Source organism: Harpia harpyja, chromosome 6, assembly GCF_026419915.1.
Source record: "Harpia harpyja isolate bHarHar1 chromosome 6, bHarHar1 primary haplotype, whole genome shotgun sequence".
Lineage (NCBI taxonomy): Eukaryota > Metazoa > Chordata > Aves > Accipitriformes > Accipitridae > Harpia > Harpia harpyja.
The window spans coordinates 64081989-64106682 of NC_068945.1; the positions used below are offsets into that span (position 1 = coordinate 64081989).

Consider the following 24694-nt stretch of genomic DNA (forward strand, 5'->3'; position numbering starts at 1 on the left):
ATGGAATTTGATTTTGATTATGGTTCCTTTAGCTTCTCACTTTGAAGGTAAAACTAGGCTTCACCTACTGCTTTATGTCAGTGTAGATTTGGTAGCTTTAGTGGACGTTGTCAGTTTAGTAGGCATAGTACATCAACTAGTAAAGGATAAAAACGGGATTGTTATAATTGTGTTGGGGAATATGTAGTGCTTGAATGCACCCAGAGTAGCGCAGAGTTCAGTCTGTGCCCTTCTGTGGTGACAGTGCTGGGGTGCGGTTCTAGAAGGGTGCTGCACTTGGCCTGTAAGAGTTGTGTCTTGGTCAGAGTTCACATAGGTAGCTGGGATAAGAGTCTTGTGATTGCTATAAAACTGTGTCAGCGAAAAACAAACCTGAAACCAAACTGTTTTGTCTTGTAGTCCTCTTTAAGCTTAGGAATAAAGGTGGATCCAGCACCTGAAGGAGCAGGAGGAACTGTGCACTGCTTGGAGTCTACTCGCCTCTTGCCTTACAGGGAGGAAATTATTTATCAGTGTTGTCACAGAGATGCATAGCTTCCAAATACAGCAAATGTAATTCTTATTTTTTTCTTCCTCAGATAATTGTGTAAATACATTTGTGCTGGTTCTGGTGCACACTGGAAAAAATGACAGAGCTCAATGCCCTTACTAATAAATGGGAGTAATATGATTGGCAAATGATGGTGGCAAGCAGAAGGGGGGCAGAATGAGCATAACAAAGTGTAACTTCTGGAGATCATAAACAAAAGCTTTAAAGAAGCAGTCAGACTTTCCATTAGGGGAAGTTTGTGACAAGTGTTGCTGTTGCCTGAATGCTGGTGCTTGTGTCCGTGATGGGGCATACTGAGGTTCTGTGTATTCCCCTAAGGAAACTTCAAGTGAAAACATGCAGAGACCGTGCTAAATCTCGTAACAGATGGCTTAGAAGGCCACCTTGGCACAACTTCTTGTCTAAATATCTAAGAAATAGGTAGGTAAATTTTATTAAAGAAATACTGGGTTTGAACAAATAAATGTGTTAATAATGTCATACAATAGAAAACTATAATATCTGATCTGTTTTTCTATTTCCTGGCCCAGATGGTTGATATGTACAATTCCTGAAGTTCATTATGTTGCTGTGAACTAAATAGTGAAGAAAAAACACTTGGAGTTATTTTTGTAACAGTGTGTGCTTGAACACTATTTCAAACCTTTCTAAAGCTTTGCTTTATCTAGAGTTCATTGCTTTTTAATAATCGAAACAAATCAACTTTTGAATCTTTCACAAACTTATCATTGATTAAAACTGATTTGCTTCATTGCTTTGAAATCATAATTGCATTTGGGATATTTAAGTGCATTATGTTGTTGAATATTCAAAGCAGCATCTCTCTTACTTCTCCTTTCTTGGTGCCCTCTTTACATTCCTGTCCGTGTTCTAGAGATGGTTTTTGCTAAGGAAACAATGCCAAGGAACCTAATTCAGTTACACACGCAGTCCGCTTCACCTTCTCTCAATCAAACCAGATTTGTCTAAACTTTAACTTCACTACTGTAGTAAACTCTGCTGCATCTGCAGTGTACTGATGTCCAGTGCTTACCCATGCATCTGTTTTTTCTTGCCTGTCAACCTTCCTGTTGCATATCCTTATGCTTATTCCAACTCTGGGTTGCTCAAGTTGCAGTTCTGACACTATAATGACATCCTTCCCTGTTTTCTGAGAAATAAGTCTTAGGCAATTTCTAAGATGAAGTCATGCAGTATTTCTTCAGCATTCATCAGCATTCTAATCCCTCTCAACAAATCCTGTAAATAGTTCACACTTTTTTTTTAAACCAGTAGCGTATGTTTCGGCTTTCTTTGACTATGTGAATATTTGTGAAATTGGCAACTAGTAGCTTTTACTACTTTCTTCAGTCTTTCAGTTAATGGTTTGTGGGGTATTATTTTTTGAACTTTATTTAATATCTGCTTTGGTGGAGAGTTGGGAACATTCTAAACTCAGCAGTTAGGATACCATCCAATAATTGTATTTTATTCTGAACAGTATTCAAGACATGCACCAAGGTCATATTTTGCTTTGATACAATTGTTTTGGCATTTCTCCATCCAAGTCGTCTCTCTGAAGTTGAAGTTTATTTTCCAAGTATTTAGCTGCAGTTCTTTGTTCACGAGGGAGAGAATGTGAACAGCATTATTTTGATTCTCCACAGGTGCAGATGCCGAGCAGGATGCTGCTATCAAACTTGCCCAAGAACGAGCAGAGATAGTTGCCAAGTATGACAGAGTAAGTCAACTTGATAATAATTTTAAAGACATTTTATAATTAATCTTAGTAATATGTCTGTTTAAAGAATGAATCATGGTTCCCGCTAGCTTTTGTTTAAAATACTGTATGCAGTGCTAATCTGATGGTTTCATGATACACTGGCCTCTGGGTGAATTAAATTCTCCCTCTGTGGGGGATATTCTGGATAATGACTCAATCAACTCATTTTTTCAGGTGCATGGCAAGTTGCTTTGGGGCTATTTTAAGGTAGTGTAATGTATTAGAAGTAATGAAACCGGGGTGTTTTGAGGATGCTTAATATATCTGTGAGATCAGAAGGACTCATTTTATTTAATTTTTGGTTATGGTAATAGAAACATTTAAATCATAACAGAGAACTTAAAAGATGACTGAACTGCATTGTTTGTCAGATTGCTGTGAGGAATTCAAAAAATACCCTGGTCATATCTTTTTTTTTTTTTTTTTTTTTCTTGAACCACTTGTCAAGTAAAAGCCTGGCACAGAGTATGCCTAGAATGCCTACACTGTATTCACATATTCTCGTAACACTTATGGGCTTTATAATTGTCATTGGAGTACTGAGCAATAGACTCATTTGTAGAGTTCATGAAACATTTTACATGCTAGATTTGGTGGTGTTTTGCACAGTGTGCACTTAAGCGCGTGGCTGTGGTTTTTTTTTTTTAATAAGAAAAGAACATGCATGTGTGTGGTGGGTTGACCCTGGCTGGACACCAGGTGCCCACCAAAGCCGCTCTATGACTCCCCTCCTCAGCTGGACAGGGAGAGAAAATACAATGAAAGGCCTATGGGTCAAGATAAGGACAGGGAGAGAACACTCACCAATTACCATCATGGGCAAAACAGACTTGACTTGGGGGAACTAGCTGAATTTATTACCAATCAAATCAGAGTAGGGTAACGAGAAAACAAAAATAAATCTTAAAACAACTTCTCCCCACCCCTCCCTCCTTCCTGGACTCAACTCCACTCCTGATTTTCTCTATCTCCTCCCCTCCAGTGGCACAGGGGGGTTGGGGAATGGGGGTTGGGGTCAGTTCATCACACATTGTCTCTGCCGCTCCTTCCTCCTCAGGGGCAGGACTCCTCACTCTTCCCCTGCTCCAGCGTGGGGTCCCTCCCGTGGGAGACAGTCCTCCACGAACTTCTCCAAAGTGAGTCCTTCCCATGGGCTGCAGTTCTTCACGAACTTCTCCAGCGTGGGTCGCTTCCCTGGGCTGCAGTCCTTCAGGCACAGACTGCTCCAGCGTGGGTCCCCCGTGGGGTCACAAGTCCTGCCAGCAAACCTGTTCCAGCCTGGGCTCCTCTCTCCACGGGGCCACAGGTCCTGCCAGGAGCCTGCTCCAGCGCTGGCTTCCCACGGGGTCACAGCCTCCTTCGGCCATCCCCCTGCTCTGGCGTGGGGTCCTCCCTGGGCTGCAGGTGGAGATCTGCTCCCCCGTGGACCTCCCTGGGCTGCAGGGGGACAGCCTGCCTCACCATGGTCTTCCCCACGGGCTGCAGGGGAATCTCTGCTCCGGCGCCTGGAGCACCTCCTCCTCCTTCTTCACTGACCTGGGGTTCTGCAGGGCTGTTTCTCTCCCATGTTCTCACTTCTCTCTCTGGCTGAAGTTTCTGTTGTGCAGTAACTTTTTCCCCTTCTTAAATCTGTTCTCCCAGAGGTGCTACCACCGTCGCTGACGGGCTCGGCCTCGGCCAGCAGCGGGTCCATCTTGGAGCTGGCTGGCATTGGCTCCGTTGGACATGGGGGAAGCTTCTAGCAGCTTTTCACAGAAGCCACCCCTGTAGCCCCCCCGCTACCAAAACCTTGCCATGCAAACCCAATATATTTTGTGATCTGAGTGGTGGCCTCTCTTCATACCCAGTAACCTGTGCATAGCCCTCACTGGAAGAATATATAGCTGAAATATACTTAAATTTCTGCAAGTCTTACAAAAATTAGCAGTTGGAGTAGAAGAGAGGAACATGAATGAATGCTTCATTGAGGGAAGACTTGGTGTTGCATTCTGTTTGACAGCTGCTGGAAGTCAGCATGGACCTTATCTAAAGACTGTCTGCAGTATGTGTTGCTGTCAGGTGATGGTTCAGGAAAGATGGACTATGGAAATAAAACTAGTAGAAGACACTCTCTGGGGACCTTGATGGACTATTGTGAAGGTTAACAACAGCTGTGAGATTATTATGAGTCTGTGGTTGTAACGAGTGGTTGAAATTTATTGTGTGTGTAGCGGTGACCAAAAGAGATCTCCTGTGATGAAAATACTGTCCATAGGAGGTGGGAGAGGCGTGCTGCTCTCCTTTTTCTTGGTTGGTCAGTTTAGGACTAGTGTTCTTCTTCTTCCCCACCTCTACCCTACTACCAGTGTGTCCCAAAGATTGTGCTTTGAGTGATTGAATCCTGTCTTCTGTGTCTTAGCTTATTGTGTCATAAAACTTATTTTGGTTCTTTTTTTCCCTTCCCTTTAGGGACGGGAGGGTGCGCAGATTGAACCATGGGAAGATGCTGACTATCGTCTTTACAAAGTCACAGATAGATTTGGGTTTCTACAGTAAGTAGCAAGCTTGCAAAGAAAATAAGATTAAGGGTTTGCTACTATTACTATTTATGCTTTTTATTGTATTGCCTATTAGGTGAAAGTATTATTATGCCTTTTAATAGATCTTCTGGAAACTGTTTTCTGTGTAAGTTTTGGGTAATCTTTCACTGTGCTTTTTAATTCCATTTCTGTCTGTTTTTTAGTTCTGTAACTTCATCCTGCATAGGGAGTGAAATGTTTTTTAATATTTTATTTGGGAATGAAAATTGATAGTCTAGAAAAAAGATGAATTCAAGCTGAATTAAATTGCAGATAAATTTTGGGTTTAAGTAACTGTTATATGTAACAAACTTGAAGTTCTTGGAAGGATTTTAAAAAATCTTGTTGTAATGTTGATCTTTAAAAAAAATCTCAACATGTTTAAGGTTACTTAATGATTGTATATGAACAACTGTGTATCTTAGTCCTTCAAAGATAAATATTTTTTAACTTCATGTATTTAGTAACCTTACTGAAGTCTCTGTTATTTTGGGACCTAATGTTGCATCTTAAAGTCAAGTCAGAAAATGCCAGAATCCAGATCCAATTACCCTACAGGTACCTCCTTTGTAATAAATAATCTCTGTCTTTTTGGCAAATAAAAGATGAGAGTATTAAATTGTAGTAGGACTGTTGTGGTTGGCAGATGTAAATATCCAGCTTGCAGAAACTGAACACAAGCTTCTTGCTACTTTTGATAATATCTAGTCAAGACTCTGCCATTCTTGGTGTTTGGCATTTATATTTGAATACATGAAATGCAGTTAAGATCCAGAAAAATCAGTGATAAGTGGAAAACTGAGCAATAAATATGTCCTTTTATAGTATTGGGGGGGAGGGGTGTGTGTGTTTTGGGGGAGATTTTTTTCCCCCTCTTTCTTCTGTTTTGTAATGCCATTGTTTTTATAAGCTGTCAGTTAAAACAGTCATCTTTACCTGTAGACTGCCTTTGCTTCAATAGGGTGAGTTAATTTGATGTGTGACCTCAAAAGAGTTCTATTTTACACAGAGAGGTCTTTGTGTTGGTGAACTGCAGCTGCAACATGATGTGTCTGGTATTGTAGCTGCCATTGTATGCATTCTTAATGGAGAATCGATGTCAGAATTATTTAATGTGCAGAAGTAATTGAAGACAGTGCTAAGTTCACCACTGACTTCAGTGGGAATCAAATCATGTGCCTTCAAATTTGCGAATGGATTCTTGATTTAGAATCATAGGATTTAGGTATCCTTATGAACTCCTGAACTTTTCCTGTTACTTTTGTTGTGATATTTGCCTTTTTATATGTTAGGCATTGAAGAATGTTATTCATGTCTGCTACAGTTGTTGCTGCAGACAGCTTTCAGGAGTCTTGCATGTCATGGCTCCAATGCCGTAGTGTATTTGAGATGCAGTTACGAAGGTGCTGCTTGGTGAATCAACATGTGCCAGTTTCTGTGCTACTGTAGCTGTAACTTAAAAGATACTGTGGGCACCCTTACATCACACTGCAGTCATTCTTGTGATGTGACAGGGTAGATGGACCTTAGTCATTAGACCATACTTCCTCCCTAGTAATGTCTTCAGTCACCAATGCAGAATTCGTTCTCTATATAGTCAACTTTAAGGGATGAAATCAGAAAGATTTATAATACGTGAAGACTGCAAAAATTAACAATGTATATAGATACTCTGTCTTTTCACTAATTGTGCAATATTTGTTGCTTATATGCTAATTGATGTCTCGTTTTAAGGCAGATTTCACCTGAGTGCCATCAAGCCTGCTTTATGATTCTCTAAAGCAAATTCATCGCAAATGATGTTTTTATTTTCCTGAGAAATAAAGTCTCTCCTAATAGGAGAAACATAATTAGGATAAGCATATCGACTGTCTTTCCCTGAAAAGACAATTTATATTGCACTATAGATTTTAACTATGGTCTGTGTTCATGTGTACTGCGATACTGAGCCTGTGCAATCTACCATTTCTGAAAGAAACTCCTGTTCCTATGAGAATTTGAAATTAAGCAGTATGTACCAAAAGCCTCAAATAGTTATCATCCATTAGAGCCATAGTTACCCATGACCCATATGTCAGGTGTTTACAGTGTAAATTAACAGGCTGGTGCATATTGAAAACTGGAAATCTGGGGACAGTATCAAACTTACTGTACTCTAGATGAGATCTGCAATGATTTGTAATCTTGTTTACACTGACAAAATACTAAGTAGCTGAAAAATGTCTTTTGTATCAGAAGGCTGCTGGATGTGGGGAACCTGATGGAAAATTAGGGCTTGTCTTCTCAAGCACAATAGGCCTTGATTATTAACAGTAGTTTATAAACTTCTCTTTCTCCTTGGCTATGACCTGGCTGCAGCTTTCCTTGGCTCTGCAAAGGTGCATTCAAATTTCAGTTGATTGCTGATAGGGCAGAAAAGGTAAGTTTGATGGGATGAAGCACTCCAGCTGTCTGTGTAACTTGCCACCAAGAAGAAGATGGGGGAAAGTAAAGGCTAGAGACTTTTGAAGTAGTTTTGGTCTGGATCTATGATTCTTGTGGTGTTCCAGTGTCCTCATTTGTGTGTCAAACTGGGAATTAGTAAACTTGAGGGGAGGTGCCTTTTTATGTAACAGTGTTGAAATTGGTAGTGGTTGGAAACACATATGACATTTCCCTTCAGGTGAAATCTCTCACATTAAGGCTAACCTTTATTTAAGATCCACAGTTGTTGAAGTATCTGACTGCTTTGGTCGATTATAATTGTTGTTGTAGTATTTATTGTTTGCAATAGTTAGGACTATCTTTACCTAGCACTGTCTTAAATTTTTAATAGCTGCTGCCTTAAGAACACAATTTAATTTGTTCACTGTAGTACTTTTTTTTAAATTTTGCAATTCTGCAGATGAATATGGAAGTTTTAGTTGACTTTGGATATTAAAAGGAAATTGGTGTGGACAGGTTTATTAAAATAGCTATTTAAAACAAAAAACCTGAGTTAATACCTAATGAATTTAGGGAACAGGAAAGTAAGTTCAGTGAGAAGTACCAAAGCATTATAATAATGAGACTTATTTGAAATGAATAAAGGGAAGTTTTAGAGTGAAGCTGGATATGAGGAGAAGGTTTCCAGCAGACACGCTAAGCTGCAAAACAACCCCATGGGGAGCTGAAGGGGTCTGTCTCTTGAGATGTTTAAGACCAGATTGTACAAAACAAAATGCACCTATGAGGAGTTTTGTCAGTGGGACTGACTAAATTGTAATGGGTATGTTTTCAGTAGAGTAGCTCATAAATTGTAGATGAGAGGCATGCATGAACCAGAAAGAGTTAAAAATCTCATTATTCGCTAAAATGTAGAAAACTTGTCCTTACCGATTACTGTTGTTGCGAGGCTGTAAGAAAGTGGTGGTTGTCATGGTTTATTTAAGCCATATGGTGTTGCGGGCAAGCCAGTCTCAACTTGTGGAATTTTTTACATAATTTAATTTATTGCCAAATAACACAACATTCTGATTGCTGATTTGGATGGGGGGGGGGGCAACATAAAACTTTAATGGGCACCTAGGGGAAATACCTCTCTCCCCTCTGCCTCCAGGGCAGACTTCCCCTGATTTTGCTGTGGGTTACCCTTGGCTTGCCCCAGTTCCTATGGTGAGGCGATAGGCAGTGCAGAGGGTTGAGGTCCTGCATATAATGGTTTCTTTCTGCTGCTCCTGGTTTCTTACTTGTTTTTATCTACTGCTCCTTGTGTCTTAAGGCGTTTTCTGCTACCCCAGTGTGGGTCTCCTGTGGGCTGCAGTCCGCTCAGAGGCGTCCCCTCCACCCTGGCATGGTGTGCCGCCTCCTGAGAGTGCATCTCCAGCCATGTCCCCAACATCGTCTCCTTCCATGTGTCTCTTCTGCTTCTCCCCATATCTCCTCCATTTCTCCTGCCTCTAGGAGCTGTCATGCTTTTAAAAATATGTTTTTAGTAGAGGCATCATGGGTTCCTCCAACTGACTGAAGTTTTGGCACATGATGGCTTGGTTGTAGCAGTTTTGGAGCTGGCTGGAGCAGCCGTGACTGGCACAGGGCAGGTCGTTGCCCCTTCCCACATGGGTCACCCCTCCAGCCCCCAGCTACTGAAACCCTGCCAGTTCTGTGCAATACGTGTAGCAATGAGAACTGCCACCCTGGGTGTGGAGTCAAGCACTGGAAACTCATTGGCACAAAGAAAGTAACTGAGATGTTGGCCAAGGGAGCCTGTGTCTTCTGGACGTGTTGGTACCAGGACACTGTAGGCATGACCATAGTTACTAGATTGTTGTACAATCCAACTGTGTGTTTGCTTCCTTCTGTAAGGTTGAGGATGTATTTGGAGAGGTGCTTTCAGTGCACTATTTTCCAAGTGAAAAAAGGCCATTTCAGAGTCCAGAGGTCTCAAAGAACTCCGAGAACACAGAGCAGTTCCGAGGGCGCTACCCTTTGGATGCTGATGTGCCTTCTCATAGCTGAGATTATACTGCACGTGTGCCACCTGGACCCAGCTGATAGCTGTTCATGCTTTCCAGAGCACTATTTCCAATCGTGTTATGTTAATCTCAATTTAGAAAGCAGTAGAAGAAAGGTGAAGTAGCATTGGTTCATCTTGATACCATTTCATACAGTATTAATTCCATTAGCATTGTTCATCTTAATTAATACAGACTTGTTTCTAGGAAGTACTGTTGGTCTTCCTCAATGTCACCTGGTATACATGGATTAGTGCCTATTCAAACTTTATTCTTCACTTACATAATGTTTGTCTAGGAGAAGCCCATGTCAGGGAGCTCATCTTAGTCATAACCACAAGAGTCTTGAGAGAACAGACCAGTGTATTTTTTACAGGTGCACTGTGGTTACCTATAATGCTAAAAATATGTTTAAAAAAATAACCCAAGGCAGCAACACCCCTACCCAAAAAATTTCAGGCATGGTCCTTACTTGATACAATTTATTTTCCAGTGAAAAATGTGCTGGTCTCCTGATTTCACATTATAGTGCGGGAATGCTAAACAGTAGGGCTGATGTTGAAAAATACCATTCATTTTCCAAAGGAACATTTTTTCATCCAGGAAGTCTAGCACCAGTGTTTGTACATACAGTCTGCCAGTGTTTTGATAAGATCAAATATTCTTTTCTAGAAAATGCATGCTTGAAACTGTATCTGACGGATAGTTTGTTCTATACCTGTAATTGATTGAAGTCTAGCAGAGCATCTCAGGGCACCACAGTAGTGCTCAGATAAGCCTTAGTCTATAATATATGACTTCTTCAAGAAAGTATTTTAGGAATGGGAGAAATGCCTCAGATATTTTCACAGATAGTCATAACAAAAAGTGTTTCAGCTGTTTTTGGAAATGAAAAAGATGGAATGTGTTTGGTATTCATAAAAAATAAGGTTTTTGGTGGTTTTTTTCTTTTTTTCCTCTTGGATTTGTTGTGCCTTTTTGGTCAACATTGTGTCAAGCTACTTCATTCTTTTTTTTCTCCAAATTTAATAAAAAGTTCTTGTTTCATGCTCAGAATACACACACAAAAGAGCACCAGAATGTTGCAATTAAAAAAACCCCAAACAAACAAGTAGAAAACAAAAATAAACCCCCTACCCCAGAAAACCAAACTCCAAACACCCCGTGCCCCACAAAAAAAGCAGTTCTTTTCTGTCTTATCTTAGCCTGGCTAAATTTTAAAGTAAATGTTCTTAATCATTTCACTGTGGACTGTTCTTTGGTAGAAACTTTACCTTGTAGATACTTCTATTTGCAGTTTTTCTAGCAGCAGTCATTGATAAGGGAATAACTTCAGGGAAAAACGTAAAGGACTTTCTGAGTGTCTTGAAGCTCATAGCAGGCATTCCAGTAATGCCTTGGGATCTGGGATTTCCCCCTTCCCCCTCCTTGAATTCTTTAGTTGATTTGTTACTGCTTTGGGATAGCTAAAAAAGCTACTAGAATTGATACATTATTCCTTGGGTGGTAGCAAGTTCCCTACTACTACTAGAAACCTTTTAAAAGATACTTAATTTCTTTTTCAAGCTTCCAGTTTAAATAATAATATCTATATTAATTTGTCTATTTAGAAGTGGCAATTATATGAATGATTTTTATAGTTAAAAATTATTAAATGTCTTAAAGAAACAAATCCAAATGACAGTCAATGTTTTGTAAATAAATAAGAATTTAAGCTTTAACTGAAGATCATTGAAGCACATATTTAAAGATATATTTTCACGAATGTATCCTTGTATTTATTTTTTGCAAAACTCTCTAGCTAGCTACAAGGACAAAATAGCTTTATTCTTTCCCCTTCCTCCCTGCCCTGTATAATGTTAACATTGAATGGTCACAAGAGCATTGGCTGATTGGGGTTTGCAAAACAGCCTAAACTTTGTACATGCTCCTAAAATAGGGTAGAAGCTGAAAGCAGCATTTTGCAACTCTAAATGTCAACACCAAGTTCATGTTTAAAGAGCTGGTCCTGTTTCGGGCCTTTCAGCACCAGGCCAAAAGTCAGAGAGCAGGATAATGGCCTCAGCATCTTCCTAGGATGGCACAGAAAACTAAAATGTGAGCAAATCCAAACAGCTAGAAGTTGTGTTCCTTTACTTAGGTCTCCACACCAATATACCCCTGTTCAATATACTGCCAGGTTCTGTGCTTCTTTGTACTGAAATCTCTAAGTCATTGAAGGACATTGCCTCTTGAGGATGAGACATCAGCTGGGATCATTCATTTGGTACCTGTTGGAACTAGTGATTTCAGTCCTTCATCAGATAGTGACCAAGCAAAAAGTATTAAAAAAAAAAAATTCCACACCTTTCCTTTTTAGCTAGCAATTAGAATTTATATTATCTGGTCTTGTTTAGCCACACTTGTGTGTATATTCTTGTTTGATTCTTTTATTTATCTTTCGCTGTATATCACCCAGCTATGAGGGAGGCGTTCAGTTTTCTTTTATAAGAAAACTTTTTAAGACCACAGTTACGCTTTTCTAAGTAAGAAGAAAATAACATTGCGTTTTGGAATTTGGGGCAGGTACAGCTCAAGGCCAAATTTTACTACTCTACATTGGGAAGCATAGGTTATGACTAATATACGCTGACTAATATGTTGTGGAAAGCATTATAATTGTTCCAGTCTTAACAGATACAAGGTAGAAATAACAGAATAAACTACAATTTATTTATTGCAACTTCTCAAGAACTTTTTTCTTTCCATCCTTCATTGATGAATGCCATCAACTGAATTGTCCTGTTAACTTTTGATAATGAGCTGTGAAAATCATAAGCCACCATGACATCATTTAAAAAGTGCAGCAACTATTTTAAAGACTTTTGTTTCTCCAACCTGCACAATATGAATTCTTTTCAGGTCTTGTTATTATCAAGGTCTGTGTTAACTTGTATTAATAATTATTACCTTACAGCAGTAACCAGTATTGTCACAATTTGTGGTCTAACTTGGGTGATTGAGCTTAAACATGTTTTTCTTTTACTACCTGTTCAATAAATGGGAACTGGGAATTTATGTGCAGCGTGGCAGATGCTCTTATGTCGATAAATATCCAGGGATGAGCATCATGAGGTTGGGCAGATGGGAGGTTTATTCTGCAAGGTTGTGGTTTTTTGGTGGTGGTGGTTTTTTTGTTTTTTGGTTTTTTTTTTTTTTCTTCTGCTAATGGTAGAAAATACAGATGCGTTTGGTTCCCCCCTGCCCCGCCCATTCATGAAGCTTTCTTAAAAATTTGGGTTAGATTCTTGTACTACTGTTACAGTGGCTCTGCACTGATTTTGATGGAATTGTACCAATTTACAGAATCTGAGAATCTGACTCATGCTCTTATTCTTTATCCCATGAGTCTATTAAAGCAGTGAACATGCTTTTAGAAAAGTTTGCTAATGCTGCAGATTATTTCGTTGCCAGAGGCACTTTTCAAATAGCAGAGTTGGTTGGGTTTTTTGGGGTTTTTTTTTTGTTTGTTTGTTTTCTAAGATAGAAGCCTACCTGCTCTTCTCCATCAAACTTTATTCTTTATAAAAATGTATTGCGTTTTTATTAGCTCTGTAATGCATTTCTGCAGCATGCTGCAAAACTGAGCTAGGGGAGCAAAGAATGGAAAGCTGAATCAGGAATTGTGAGATACTCCATTAAATGTCTCCAAATGAAGCTATTGAATCCCCCCCCCCCCCCCCATGTTGTTATTTTGCCCCTAACTTTTTAATTGGGAGCAATATAATGAACAACTCGTTATCCTCTCTCTCATTCTGTTTCTTGGTAATTTATACATAGCATTGCTGGACAATAGTCCTTGTCTCTAAAATATTCTTTGTGCATTCCTTAATACTTTCTACAATGTGCCTGTGGAACCACATGTCCAGGAACAATACTTCTTACACAACTAACCCTGCTGATTCGAGTAGGTACACAGGTGAGGTCTCTCCAGATAAGAGATGTAAGGACTGGTCTCTGAGTGTTCTTGGCAGCAAAAGCAGTTATGCTGAGATGCCAGAAGTTTTGGGTGATAGAAAGTAAAGAAAGAAGCATGGTGGCTGTAATTTGGTAATAATCAAAGTAATATTAAAAAAATAGGGATTTTTATATAATTCCTATTTCAAATTTTTAGTAGAAAAGGCTGCACATCAAAGCTTAAGGAAAGAGCTCTAAGGTTACTAAGAGAGTTGCAAAGTTATTGTTCATAGTGACACACAGACACTATTCTTAATTTTTTAGGCACTAAAGTATTGCCAAACACGTTAATGAAATGTTTATTCTTAACAGTTCAATTATAAATGTAAATCTTATTGCATTTGATATATCATGGTCACTCAGTAGGGACTTGCTGTCATTTTCCTCTCTTTTCTTCTCAGCTTTGTGAGACAGGGTCAGACCTACTTGTCAGGAACGTGGCTTAACTCTTCCTTCCCTTGGGGAAAAAAGTGTGCTAAGTTCAGCCTCTTTCAGCTGCCAAAGACAAATCTTTATTTTTAAAAAAAATTCAGATCTCAGATGTTAGAGAAAAGTTGTGTTTCTCTTAATTCTCTTTCTTACTAAATATATGAATATGCCTCACTTTGAGTAGAATTTTTCATGTGGCATTATAAAGATTTATTACGAAAACTCCACTGTAGTCTTGCATTGTGTGCAATGGATTCTGCCTTCTAATATGTGATACACTTCCCTGGACAGATTTTTCTCTGAAATACTTATTGCTAATCAATCTAGTGAGGAACTGCTTTAAAAAAAAAAAAAACAAAAAACCAAAAAACAAACACCACAAATTTCAGCTCTATTTAATGTTCTTTCCTTTTGCCCTAATGTACAGAGAATATTATTTTTATTTAAGGAGAGAAATGGAAGTTTTCTTGGGCTAGTAATTGAGATTCAGAATGCCTTTTTTTTTTTTTTTTAGGTCCATCTTCCTAGCATTAGATAAAACTGTTTTTTTTTTCTTTGCATACTTTCTCAGGGAACTACTTCTAAAAGAATATTTTAATTGCATTTCTGTATGACAAAGCCTGGTTTGAAAACACAGCAGCGACGGATACATAATAAACATTAATGAAGAGGTTTTACAGATTTTACTATTTATCAGTTATGGAACTCCTGATAAATTGAAATGAATCTCTGCTTACTATGCAGTTGTGAAGTCATGGGGCTAAGTTTCAGAGACAGACCTTTCAGAGACCAAGATAAATAGGCAATTTTATTTAAACATCACTGACAGTGGAAGAGTACTTTGGACTTCCTGTAAATTTTACTTAGTCGTTATCCGTTCTGACTGTTTTAGTTTACAGCTCTGCTTCCATGATGGACAATGAACTTTGATCTCTGCATTTGTCTCCACTTATGATGATAGTTGCATTGTGGTCCTTTTTCTTTACGTTGATGCGTTTGAACTTGCATTGCTTCCTTAAATCAGTATTATTTTATAATAGCATGTGGTCAGAAATGTGGCTTTAAAATGTGTTTGGGTTGCTATGAGACACGCTTCAATGCTTTTGCTGTTCACTTTTCTTCACACTTGCTATTTAAACAAGTCTTTTTTGCCAGCCTGATGGCAAAAGTGGTCATTTATTCAAAAGCTGTTCCATGAAGATTGCCTGAACCAGACCTAGCAGAAGGGAGAGGAACCACACGTTCTCTCCCAGATGATCACCTGTGAGCTTCACAATCATACAGGATCTTCCAGTATTTGCACACCACTTGCGTTCTTGGTGGTAGAACTTCACCAGGAGATGGAGGAAGTGCCTTACTTCTGGTTTTGGCTAGGTCATTGTCTGAGATACGCTTGCTTTAGAACCTTGTAAAGCTAAGGAGGCTATTTGAACCCAGAATCAACTCATTTTATGCAAGGCTTGAAATCACCTATTTTGGACCTGTTTGAAGAGAAGCAGTCAACCACCTGTAATTTGAATAACAGCTGAAGAACCTGCTTCCTGGATTCATATTTATAGCCACAAAAGTAGTAGGATTTCAGGTGTATCTTTCTCAGCCATGTTTTTGTTGTCTAGTTAATTTTGGCTTCCACTGGAAAATGAGCAGCTTTGCCCATGTGCCGTGCTCTCACGGTTGCAATAGTTTTTTTAATATCCATGTGTCTAGAAATTACCAATAAATTTTTCTGTGGTTTGGACTGCTAATTTCAGTTCCTTTACAAAATCATTTAAGAAGGTCTCTTTAATTCAGTTTTGTTCATCTTAGTGAAAGTTGGTTGGGGTTTTTTTGTGTGTGTGTGGTTTTTTTTTTTTTTTTAAGAACCATTTGAAAGGGGTTTTGATTTTTTTTTTTTTATTTTTAAAATTTTATTTTATTTTTCCCCCTTGTGTTACCATGAAGATCTAGTGTATGGTTCTTCTGCTACTTTCCCTTCATGCAGGTTCTTCCTATGGAAGGAAGGAATGTTCTGTTGTTATTTGCTGTCATTCAGAATGCTATGTTTTTTTCCTAAAACTGTGTCACGGTTGTACCCATTTCTTTAGCTTATTCTTAGGACTAGAGTTGAAATTTGAATTTTAAATCCATTCTTTCAGCTGAGTTAGTCCAGGCTGTCACTTCAACAATCCTCTGCAGATACAGAAAGAAATGAGGTGAATGCAGTCCCGCAGATTTGATTGCAAACACAAAAGTAAACTGCAGGATAATTTTGCCAACTAAGGACAAATAGTGTGTTTTTTGTTAACAGCTGCTGCTACTTGATTTGAGTAAAAGATCACCCACTGTGTACCAGGAATTCATGAACTACTTCCTTTTATGGAAAGAGCTATTAAGTAGCAGAACTGAAAAAATGATTGAATATGGTAATGTATGATTTAATTTATACAACATACTTAGTGATATGCATTGGTTTTGAGTTACTGCTTAAGCTCTAAAATGTAAGGATTTAACATTATCATTATTACCACATATATTTCCTACTATATGTAGCATTTATAGAAGATTAAAGTAACTGAATATAGGGAATGGCCAGAGTCTGCTTCACTGGCACTGATTATTAAGAGTGCTAAAAGAGGTCTGGGGGTAACAGTTTTTAGAAGTGTAAAGCTGCTGCTACTCTTGACCCAAGTGAAAAACCCATCAAAATGGAATTTTAGACTGCAGAAGATTATTTCATAAAAGCAGCAAGCGTAGGTACATAAAGCATTGAGCTTCAGCAGCGAACAAGCATATATTGCTGGAACACTACCATCTTAGTTAATTTATGTTGGAATGTGCTCTGCATAGCACATGAATTTTAATTCAGATGAAGCTGCCAGCATGCAAGTCCTGGATCGCTATTAATATATACTGTAAGTGATCTGAACAGTAACTAACCTTCAAGCAGTACTTAAAAGCAATGTGTATATGTGCTTAAGGAAAAAATCCTAGATGTTTTAGACATTTATATATCAAATATAAATCAGAAGCAAAGCGGTTCATTCTTTTTCATTTGTCTTTTAGCCTCTTGAGAGTTTTAAGGTAGACTACTTTTTATCTTTTTTAAAAACACTTGGAATGTGATTCTGAGAAGATGTTTTTAACCTCAGTGTTTGTTTATGTTCAACTAAAGTGACATCAGAAATCACTAGACATGCTGCTGTTCTCAATTAAGCAGATTATGGATTTTACTCAAAGGTTTTCTGATTCCAAGCTGGGAAAACCTTAAAGTTTGCATATAGAACACATCTTTTACTAAAGACACAAGAAAGCATGTATTTTGGTGTGGCCGTGAAAATACAGGTATCTTTTTTGCTATGAATTTCTTGACCATTTTTTATATTGGCAATAAAAACTTTATAGTGAAGTTATCTTCTGCTAATCAGGAAAGTATTTTACTAAAAAGTCACCACTTTGAGATTTAATTGAATTTGATAAATCTTTTGATTTTATTTTATCTTTTTTTCTTATCTCTGTGCATTACTTGAGACTTTCTGGACAGGAGGTACGTGTTCATGGCATTGTGTTGTGCATATTGGCAGCAACATCCACAGAATACACAAACAAAAATTGTAACTAAAACCTAGTCACAAAATCACATGTGATCCAGTCTTTTGCCAGCATTAAATTCTTTCTTGCAGCATATTTCCTGATAATTGTATTGTGGAATATCACGTTGGCTTATCCCGTATATTAATTAAATGCTTTGGCTTGCTTATGAATTTTAACAAAACTTCTGAAAGCTGTTTCTTAATCTGCTGTAGTCACCACCCCCATACTGAGCAGAGGTTATTTGGTGAAAATTAAAAATGGATGATTACAGTAGCAGAGCTGCAATTATTTTGATAGACACACACACAATCAAAACTGTGAGTTATATAAGTAAAATGTGTAATGGAAAGAAGGAAGCGATCCATAGTATTTTCTGTGGGGAAAAATCCATCATTTAGTTTAAAAACCAGCTTTCTTACGTTCTTCTCTATATTTTCAGAAATCTGTTCCATGTATTATTGGTTTTGAAAATGACACTATTGCCTTTAATTTCCATTCAGAGGTTGGAAGACTAAAGCAATTGTTCATAATCAGATTTCTTCTGTAAATTAACTTGTTTGGACTAAAGGATCTGAATTCAACACTAAGTTGTGCTTTAGATTTGTGCTATAAAGAGTAGAATAACTTAATCGTAGGTCTAAAGAAAGGCATGACATTGAAATATTGTTTTATTTCTACTTATAATGGTTAATGAGGTTTTTTCAGTTGACTTCAGAAAACATGTTGCTTTGTAGCCCATCTTGTGTCATAATGCAGACATAAAAGTAGTCATTATAAGTAATGATGCTGTGCGTCCTGTGAATTACACAATTAGTTTTATTTATCTTCCCTTCTATGAGATGATTGTGAAGCACTTTTCAGCTAATTTTAGAACAAAGATCAGTATGTATATTATATGACATGACGCAGTAAAAGCTACCTGGAAACAGTATGTGTGTATATATATATATATAAAACATAAGGTATCATTCTGCTCCAAAGCACTGTTGTAATTATCCATAATATTGTGTATTGCTTTGACAGTTTTATGTGCCGTATATTGGACACTGAAAGGGAGGCAGACCTAAGAGGACACCTAGTCAGTTCGGTGTTTATTGTTGTAGAATTGGTTTCCCAGTGTGAAGATACTAATTTTTTTTTTGTCTAGTAAAGCTACAGACTCCTACAACTCAATTCTGACAAATTACAGAGCCTAAAAACTGTTCATACTTGTGAAGATTTACTTTTTTCTAATACATCTCAGTCCTGAAATGTTGCTGCAATTTGTTACTCAACAATCTGAGTTCTATATTGTATAGCAAAACAATTCCATTTGTACTAAAGCCTTTCTTGTTCAGATATGTCAACTGAATTCTTCCCTTCCTTCTCATACCTTACGTGTGCATGATCAGTCTTCATAAATTTATTTCATGACACTTTCGCTTTTGAGTTTTATGCCTTGCTAACGTTTTTGTGGATGTTTCACATAAATTCTTTGATCATAGAAGTTTCAAAATGACTTTTTTTTTTTTAAGAATTCCTTCAAAATAATTCTCCTTGGTGGTAGCAAGTATGTTTTCCTCATGGATTTAAATACTTAATGTTGCATCACAAATGAAAAACTGAACGCACAGCGTCTATTTATTCATGATTAAGTCAGTGAGACTGTGAAGATAAGTGTTCTGCAAGAAACTTTTCCCACATTGTATTTTATATGTGACACCAAATATGATTTCAAAATACTTTTCAATTAAAATGTGCATGCAGTGATACAAGGTGATGCTATTCCACTTAGTAGTACTTTGAGGACAGCATGAGAAAATAATTGACAAATAGTTTGAGAAACTATTTTGTGTAGGGACCGCACCACAGATTTTATGAGGATTCCAGTTTTTTAATAGTCATGTTATAGTGAGTTCAGTAGTATAGGAATATTGAATTTAATTGACTTTTTTTTTTTTTAATTAAATAATGACTTGCACATATCACAATTATTCCTGCAACATGTTTTGGCCTAAAGGACCCCAAAGTTCTTCATGGTGCAGTGGCTAATTCTGTCTGGGGTAAGAAAGACTACAGTAAGTAGAGAGGATTTTTAAGCAAGTCATGTGTTTTGAAATAGAAGTTAAGAGAAATGAAAATAGAGCTTACAAAAATTTTAAATGTAACAGCTCTTTGGGCAAGTAAGCTTTGTGGTAAAGATTTTTAGTCTATTATGGTCAATTTTTGCCACTTTTTTTTCCCAATGAAAAATTGAGTGTTAGGTGTTATACAACTTGCAACTGTGAAGAATTGAATTGTTCCTCTGGAATTTACAGTTCTGGAGTTATCAACATATCAAGACTGCTGATTATTGCACTAAATATCTTCCATTCTCAACTGAAGCTGCAAATGATGGAGGAGGCTTTACATTTCTTAAATTTATTTAAGCCAAACTAGAAGCAGTAAAATGCTGTGATTTGAGCCAGCAGGGAACATATTTGGGATTTAAATACAAATGTAGGAAGAGAATAAATCTGATGAGTGACTAATATGAGAAAGTCTTTCCTTGTGTTTATTTCGAACAAATATATCAAAGTGCTGTTTAAAGAAGACTGATTTAAACAGCAGCAGTGGGTAGGTGACTGTAAGCTTGTTAAGTCTGAGACTTTTCAGTTTATTTAAACTACCACTGTAACTCGAGGAGGCTAATTACAACACATGGCTTAATAGTCAGAAACATATATCTGCATGTTTAATGTTCTGAAGCGTCAGATATTTATGCATTTAAAATTAATATTTCTTTTAAGTTATCTTGAAAAATTCATGAAAACCTGTGTTAACCATCATGGTGGATTTAAAGAGGTAAAATCCATTCATCACTTATAATCTAATTAAAATTTCAATGAAGTCCTTGTTCTTCAAAATGAAATCCTGTTTCTTTGAACTTACAGGCCTTATAATCCTCACCAGAAGGTGGTAATAGTCCAGACTGAAAGATAGGAAGACGACTTTGGGCCAGCACTGCAGATCACCACCAGTGAGGATCATGGGTAGAGGTCCTGAGTTCCAGTCAAACCTTGGAGTCTAGTACTTCCTCCCAGTGAAATGTCTTTGAGGAGCTTTCTAGTAGGAAACCTAGCACACCTTCATGTGGACCCTGCTCCTTATTGGAGTTAGGATTTGGTCCCAGCGTTTTGCAGGTCCCAAACCTGTAGACAACATCATCAGAACTTTCTCTTAATGCTGTAACACCAGAGCTGCTTGGCAGTGGCACCCAGAGCCCTTGAGCTGCTGTTGGATTGCAATGTGGGCTGCCCAGCCTGCAGGTGGAAGGCTGTAGTTTTTATGCCTGGGGCAAAGGCACATACCACTTGTAATGATTCTTGATTCCTGTCTGATGAAAAGGGTGAATTTAACTAGTTTGGCTCTTTCTTTATTGTGGACAATAGAGTGTTAAAATTTCGTTTCTGCTAAGTGAGACCTTAATTACTTGAGTTCAGTTAAAAGCTGTGTCGATGACTCCTCTTTTGGATATCAAGTATTGTATGGTTCCAAGCTAATTAGGTTAATCAGTCCTGTTTTCTTTCTCTGTATCCCCTAAATGAATATTACTTGAGCTATTAAAGGAAAGTAGTGATCTTAGGGCAGGATGTGGCTATATTATGTTAATATTGTTTACTACTTCACGTTATTACTTGGTGAAGTACACAGATAAAAATGTTGAAAAATACAAGTTTAAATAGGCTGGGCATGACGGGAGAAGATTCAAGATTAAAAGAAATAATGAAGGTATAACAATAGCAGATTGGCTAGGCTGGAGCAGGAAGGGGAAGATTCATCATTATAAAGAAAAAAAGAAGGTACAATAAAATTACACTGCCTAATAGACATTAATGGATTTTGTGTCTGATCCCACCTAATCCTTTTTAGAAAAAAAAAAATACAAGGTGCTTCTGCATAAAAACCACACTTGAGTTTGTTTGCCCACTATGCCTTTCCTTCAGTCCTTGCAGGGTAGATTTGAATATTATGTATGTGAGTACATGGGCGTAGTTAGTGCAATCTAGTTAATTGAGAGGAAGATCTCCAGGAACCCCTGTGTTCCAGTCCAGCGAGTTACTGAGCAGCCCGGGGCAATTCGCTCAGCTGCTGCGCTGTTTTCCTGGTGCTCAGCTGCTAGCACCATCTCAGGGAATAAAAACATGGGGCTGATTTAATGTGCTCCTGTGGAATTTCAGTGCTAAAAATATATAGGTACGTGGTATTAATGCATAGCTGTGCAGCTAAAGAAATAACGAGGAATGTGGTCATAAATTTGCTGCTAAATTAATTTAGTGAGGGAGTATGGTGTCTGCTTCCCAGGACAAAAGAGCCTTCTTTTCACTGCTCAGTAGATTCAGCCATGCCTTTTGATTGCAAACCGATGGTAACTTGCAAAATTAGCAAAGAGCAATTCCGTAGTAAATCGTGTGATTCATTCTTCCTTTGTGATAAAGTAAGATTTGATTAATCTTTCATGTGATTAGCTTCCATGACGGATTAGCAAATGTGAAGATAAGCTGTCAAGTGGTACCGGTTAAGCAGAGGAGTTGCTGTGTCCGGTGTGAGTCTGCAGGGATGTGGAGCCATCAGATTGGTGACTTCCACACTGCTGGCAGCACTGGAGGAAAAAGAGTTTCTTGTGTGTGCAGCCAGCTGCTGGTGTGATCTTGTAGGGCCACAAAGAATGAGGCTGCTGTGCGCTCATCTTGCTCTGAGACTGATGCTTCTGGTGGAAGTAGACAGTGCCTGCAACTGTCAATGAAGAACTGAAATTTTTAAGTGACGTTTGAAAGGTTTAGCAATCTTTGTACTTAAAACCAAACCACCCAAGAAACCCCCCCAAGCAGATTATTAAATTGAATTTTTTCTTCTCCTTTGCTTTTTCATTTCTGTTCAAATAAGCTTAATTTCTAGGTGTTACTTGGCATACAAAGGGCCTACTTTCAGTTTATTAATTTAGTTATATGGGACTGTGCACGATACTACAATTTTATAGCATTTACAACCTCAGGTAGCACTGAATATAGGCTATTTCCAGTGTGTTAGACAGATGTTAATCAGATTTTTTTTTTTATTTTGATGTTGTTCGTCAAGAAAACTTTCAGATGCTTGGGAAGTGCTTCTAAATGAATGGATTTTGCTTTTTGCAATGCTGTTCAAAAGGAACACTTTCTTGGTTTTTAAATTAGTTTCTAGGCTGTGTACTGGAAACTTTGACTTGTGTGTGTGGTCTCTGAAAAAGTGTTGATCGGAGCAAGCTTTTCCATTAGATGAGGTAATTCAAATGTATTTCTTTATTCAAATGTAACTTCTGAATCTGAAACTGCATCTTTTAAATGAAATAAATGAGTTCAAATATAATTCAGGCTTTTTGCATCAGACTGTTCTTACATTGACTGCAGCAGCAACTACTTTTGTAGCCTTCCCCAGTGTGTTTTTCGCCCTTGCACAGGTTTGATACAGGTCTGAAATACTGGGTTTTCATGTCTTCGCTATAGAAAGCTATAATGGTGTGGGTAGGAATTTTTTCATAATATCAAGACTCAATAGGAATTTTTTTTTTTACAGGATTTCACATAGTGCCTGCTTTTTAGTCCCTTTTAAACAAGACTTGTTGGGCGTGTTATTTATCTGATCTGTTGAGCAGAAAAAGGGAGCCTTGCTACTTACAGATGAGCTGCTATGTTTTCAGAAGCTGCAGATGATGCAGGCAAAGGAAGGCAGGCTGATTTGGCATCAGAGTGGTCCAGTTACTTTTGATAAGGAAAACACAAGTTTCGTTGCTGAGAAAAATAGAAGTTAGAGCCCTCAGAATGAAACTAATAATATAAATAAATAATAATATAAAGTCTGAAAATGTATCTGTTCAAAGGATGCTTTTCAAGCTTTCAATTAATAACCTGCCTTTTTAGAGTTAGGCTAAGAAGTGAAAGCACTGTATTTTTGAATATTAATTAGATATCTATTAATAAAGCTGATTTTTGTTGGTTTTTTTCTATCACCTCCTCCCTGTTACTCAGTGAATTTTGTAGAGTTTTGAGAAAATGGAAGTTAACTCTCCGAAGTCAAGCAAAGTCGCAGTGCCTCAGTGCCTACTCAGGGCACAGTAGTAATGGAGGAAAACCTTTTATAGGGGCATTTCAGCTAACAATAGTATGGTCTAAAAAACAAAAAAATTCATTTAGGTTTCAGTTCAGTAGTACAGCACAGGGTGCTTTTACTAAAGAAAAATGAACTTTCTGTTAAGTCCTTGTGTTTTGAAGCTACGCAACTCCTTTGATTTAGAAGATTTAAGATAGAAATAATTCTGGTTCTGTACTTAAAATATTGTAAGTTTCACTGTGGGTAAAAAAACAAAAAACAAAAAACAAAAACCCAAAAAACTCCAAGGGTTCCTGTGTGTCATTGTCTTAGTTCTTTAAAGTTCAGAATTCTTGTTTACTTGTCACTACATATTGCTACTGTAAATGATTACTTGTAAGAACCTATACAAAAATGATTTTTTGCCAAGATTAACCAAGAGTAATACGAACTTTGTCTTTGTTTTCAGTCCAGAGGAGCTTCCTGTCCATGATGCAGCAATAGAAAAGGTAAGTCCAGTGTCTTCCAGTTTTTTGACTAGGCAGTAAACGTTTACAGATTTACAACTTCTAAAATATAAGTCATTGTGAAATGAGGAGATGAAGCGTTTTATCAATTTACATTCCCAAGGAAACATGTTCTAAGTCCCATAAGGACTGTGGTCCTTGAGGCTGTGTTAACTTGCCCACAGATACGTTGGGGCCCCGTAATCTTATGTTGACTAGTTGCAATGAGACATGAGTCTTCCTCACCCATTATATGACCTAGTAAAGGAAACAGAGCTACTTAAGAGATCACACCCGGCTCTGTCCTGAAAGAGCAAGAGCTATTGTCTCTGTCATGAGCTGTCATCAGCTGTGCTGGGTGGATGGATTGTCCAAGTGAGGTGGTGCCTTTGATGCTGAGGTGTACGTTGCCGTCCCCTGAGGAGTGTAGCGTGCTTTTCTAGTTTGGTAAATGGTGACAAATATCCTGGCTGCCACTGGAACGTGATGACCTCCCTTGTAATGTTGAGTTGACAAGCCAGGTGTATTCTGGACGTGCAAGACCTGTCAGCAGCTGGTGCAGGCCCTAGCTCAAAAATCTTTCTACTGCTGGAGGGTACTAGAGGAGAAGTTTGGGAACTGATGTTTTGGGAATGTGGAAAGCTTTTATTAAAATCATCGGGAACAGAATTTCTATTTGTCTGGGCCTAGTTACTATTGGTGTTTCCCCTTGGTCTGTCAGGCCTGTTGTTGTCTCCAAGACCAGATCAGATCCTTCTTGTTTGTCC

The 24694-nt window shown here is 38.0% G+C and overlaps 1 protein-coding gene across 4 annotated transcripts in view; it reads left to right on the forward strand.

The window, feature by feature from the left end:
* USP6NL (USP6 N-terminal like) overlaps window positions 1-24694 on the forward strand; it is a 130786-nt gene that overhangs the window by 55775 nt on the left and 50317 nt on the right. For all 4 annotated transcript variants that reach the window (XM_052789924.1, XM_052789925.1, XM_052789926.1 and 1 more), the window contains 3 exons: window positions 2197-2270; window positions 4761-4843; window positions 23891-23930. In XM_052789924.1, coding sequence (XP_052645884.1) covers window positions 2197-2270; window positions 4761-4843; window positions 23891-23930 — 197 coding nt within the window. The remainder of the gene's footprint in view (window positions 1-2196; window positions 2271-4760; window positions 4844-23890; window positions 23931-24694) is intronic.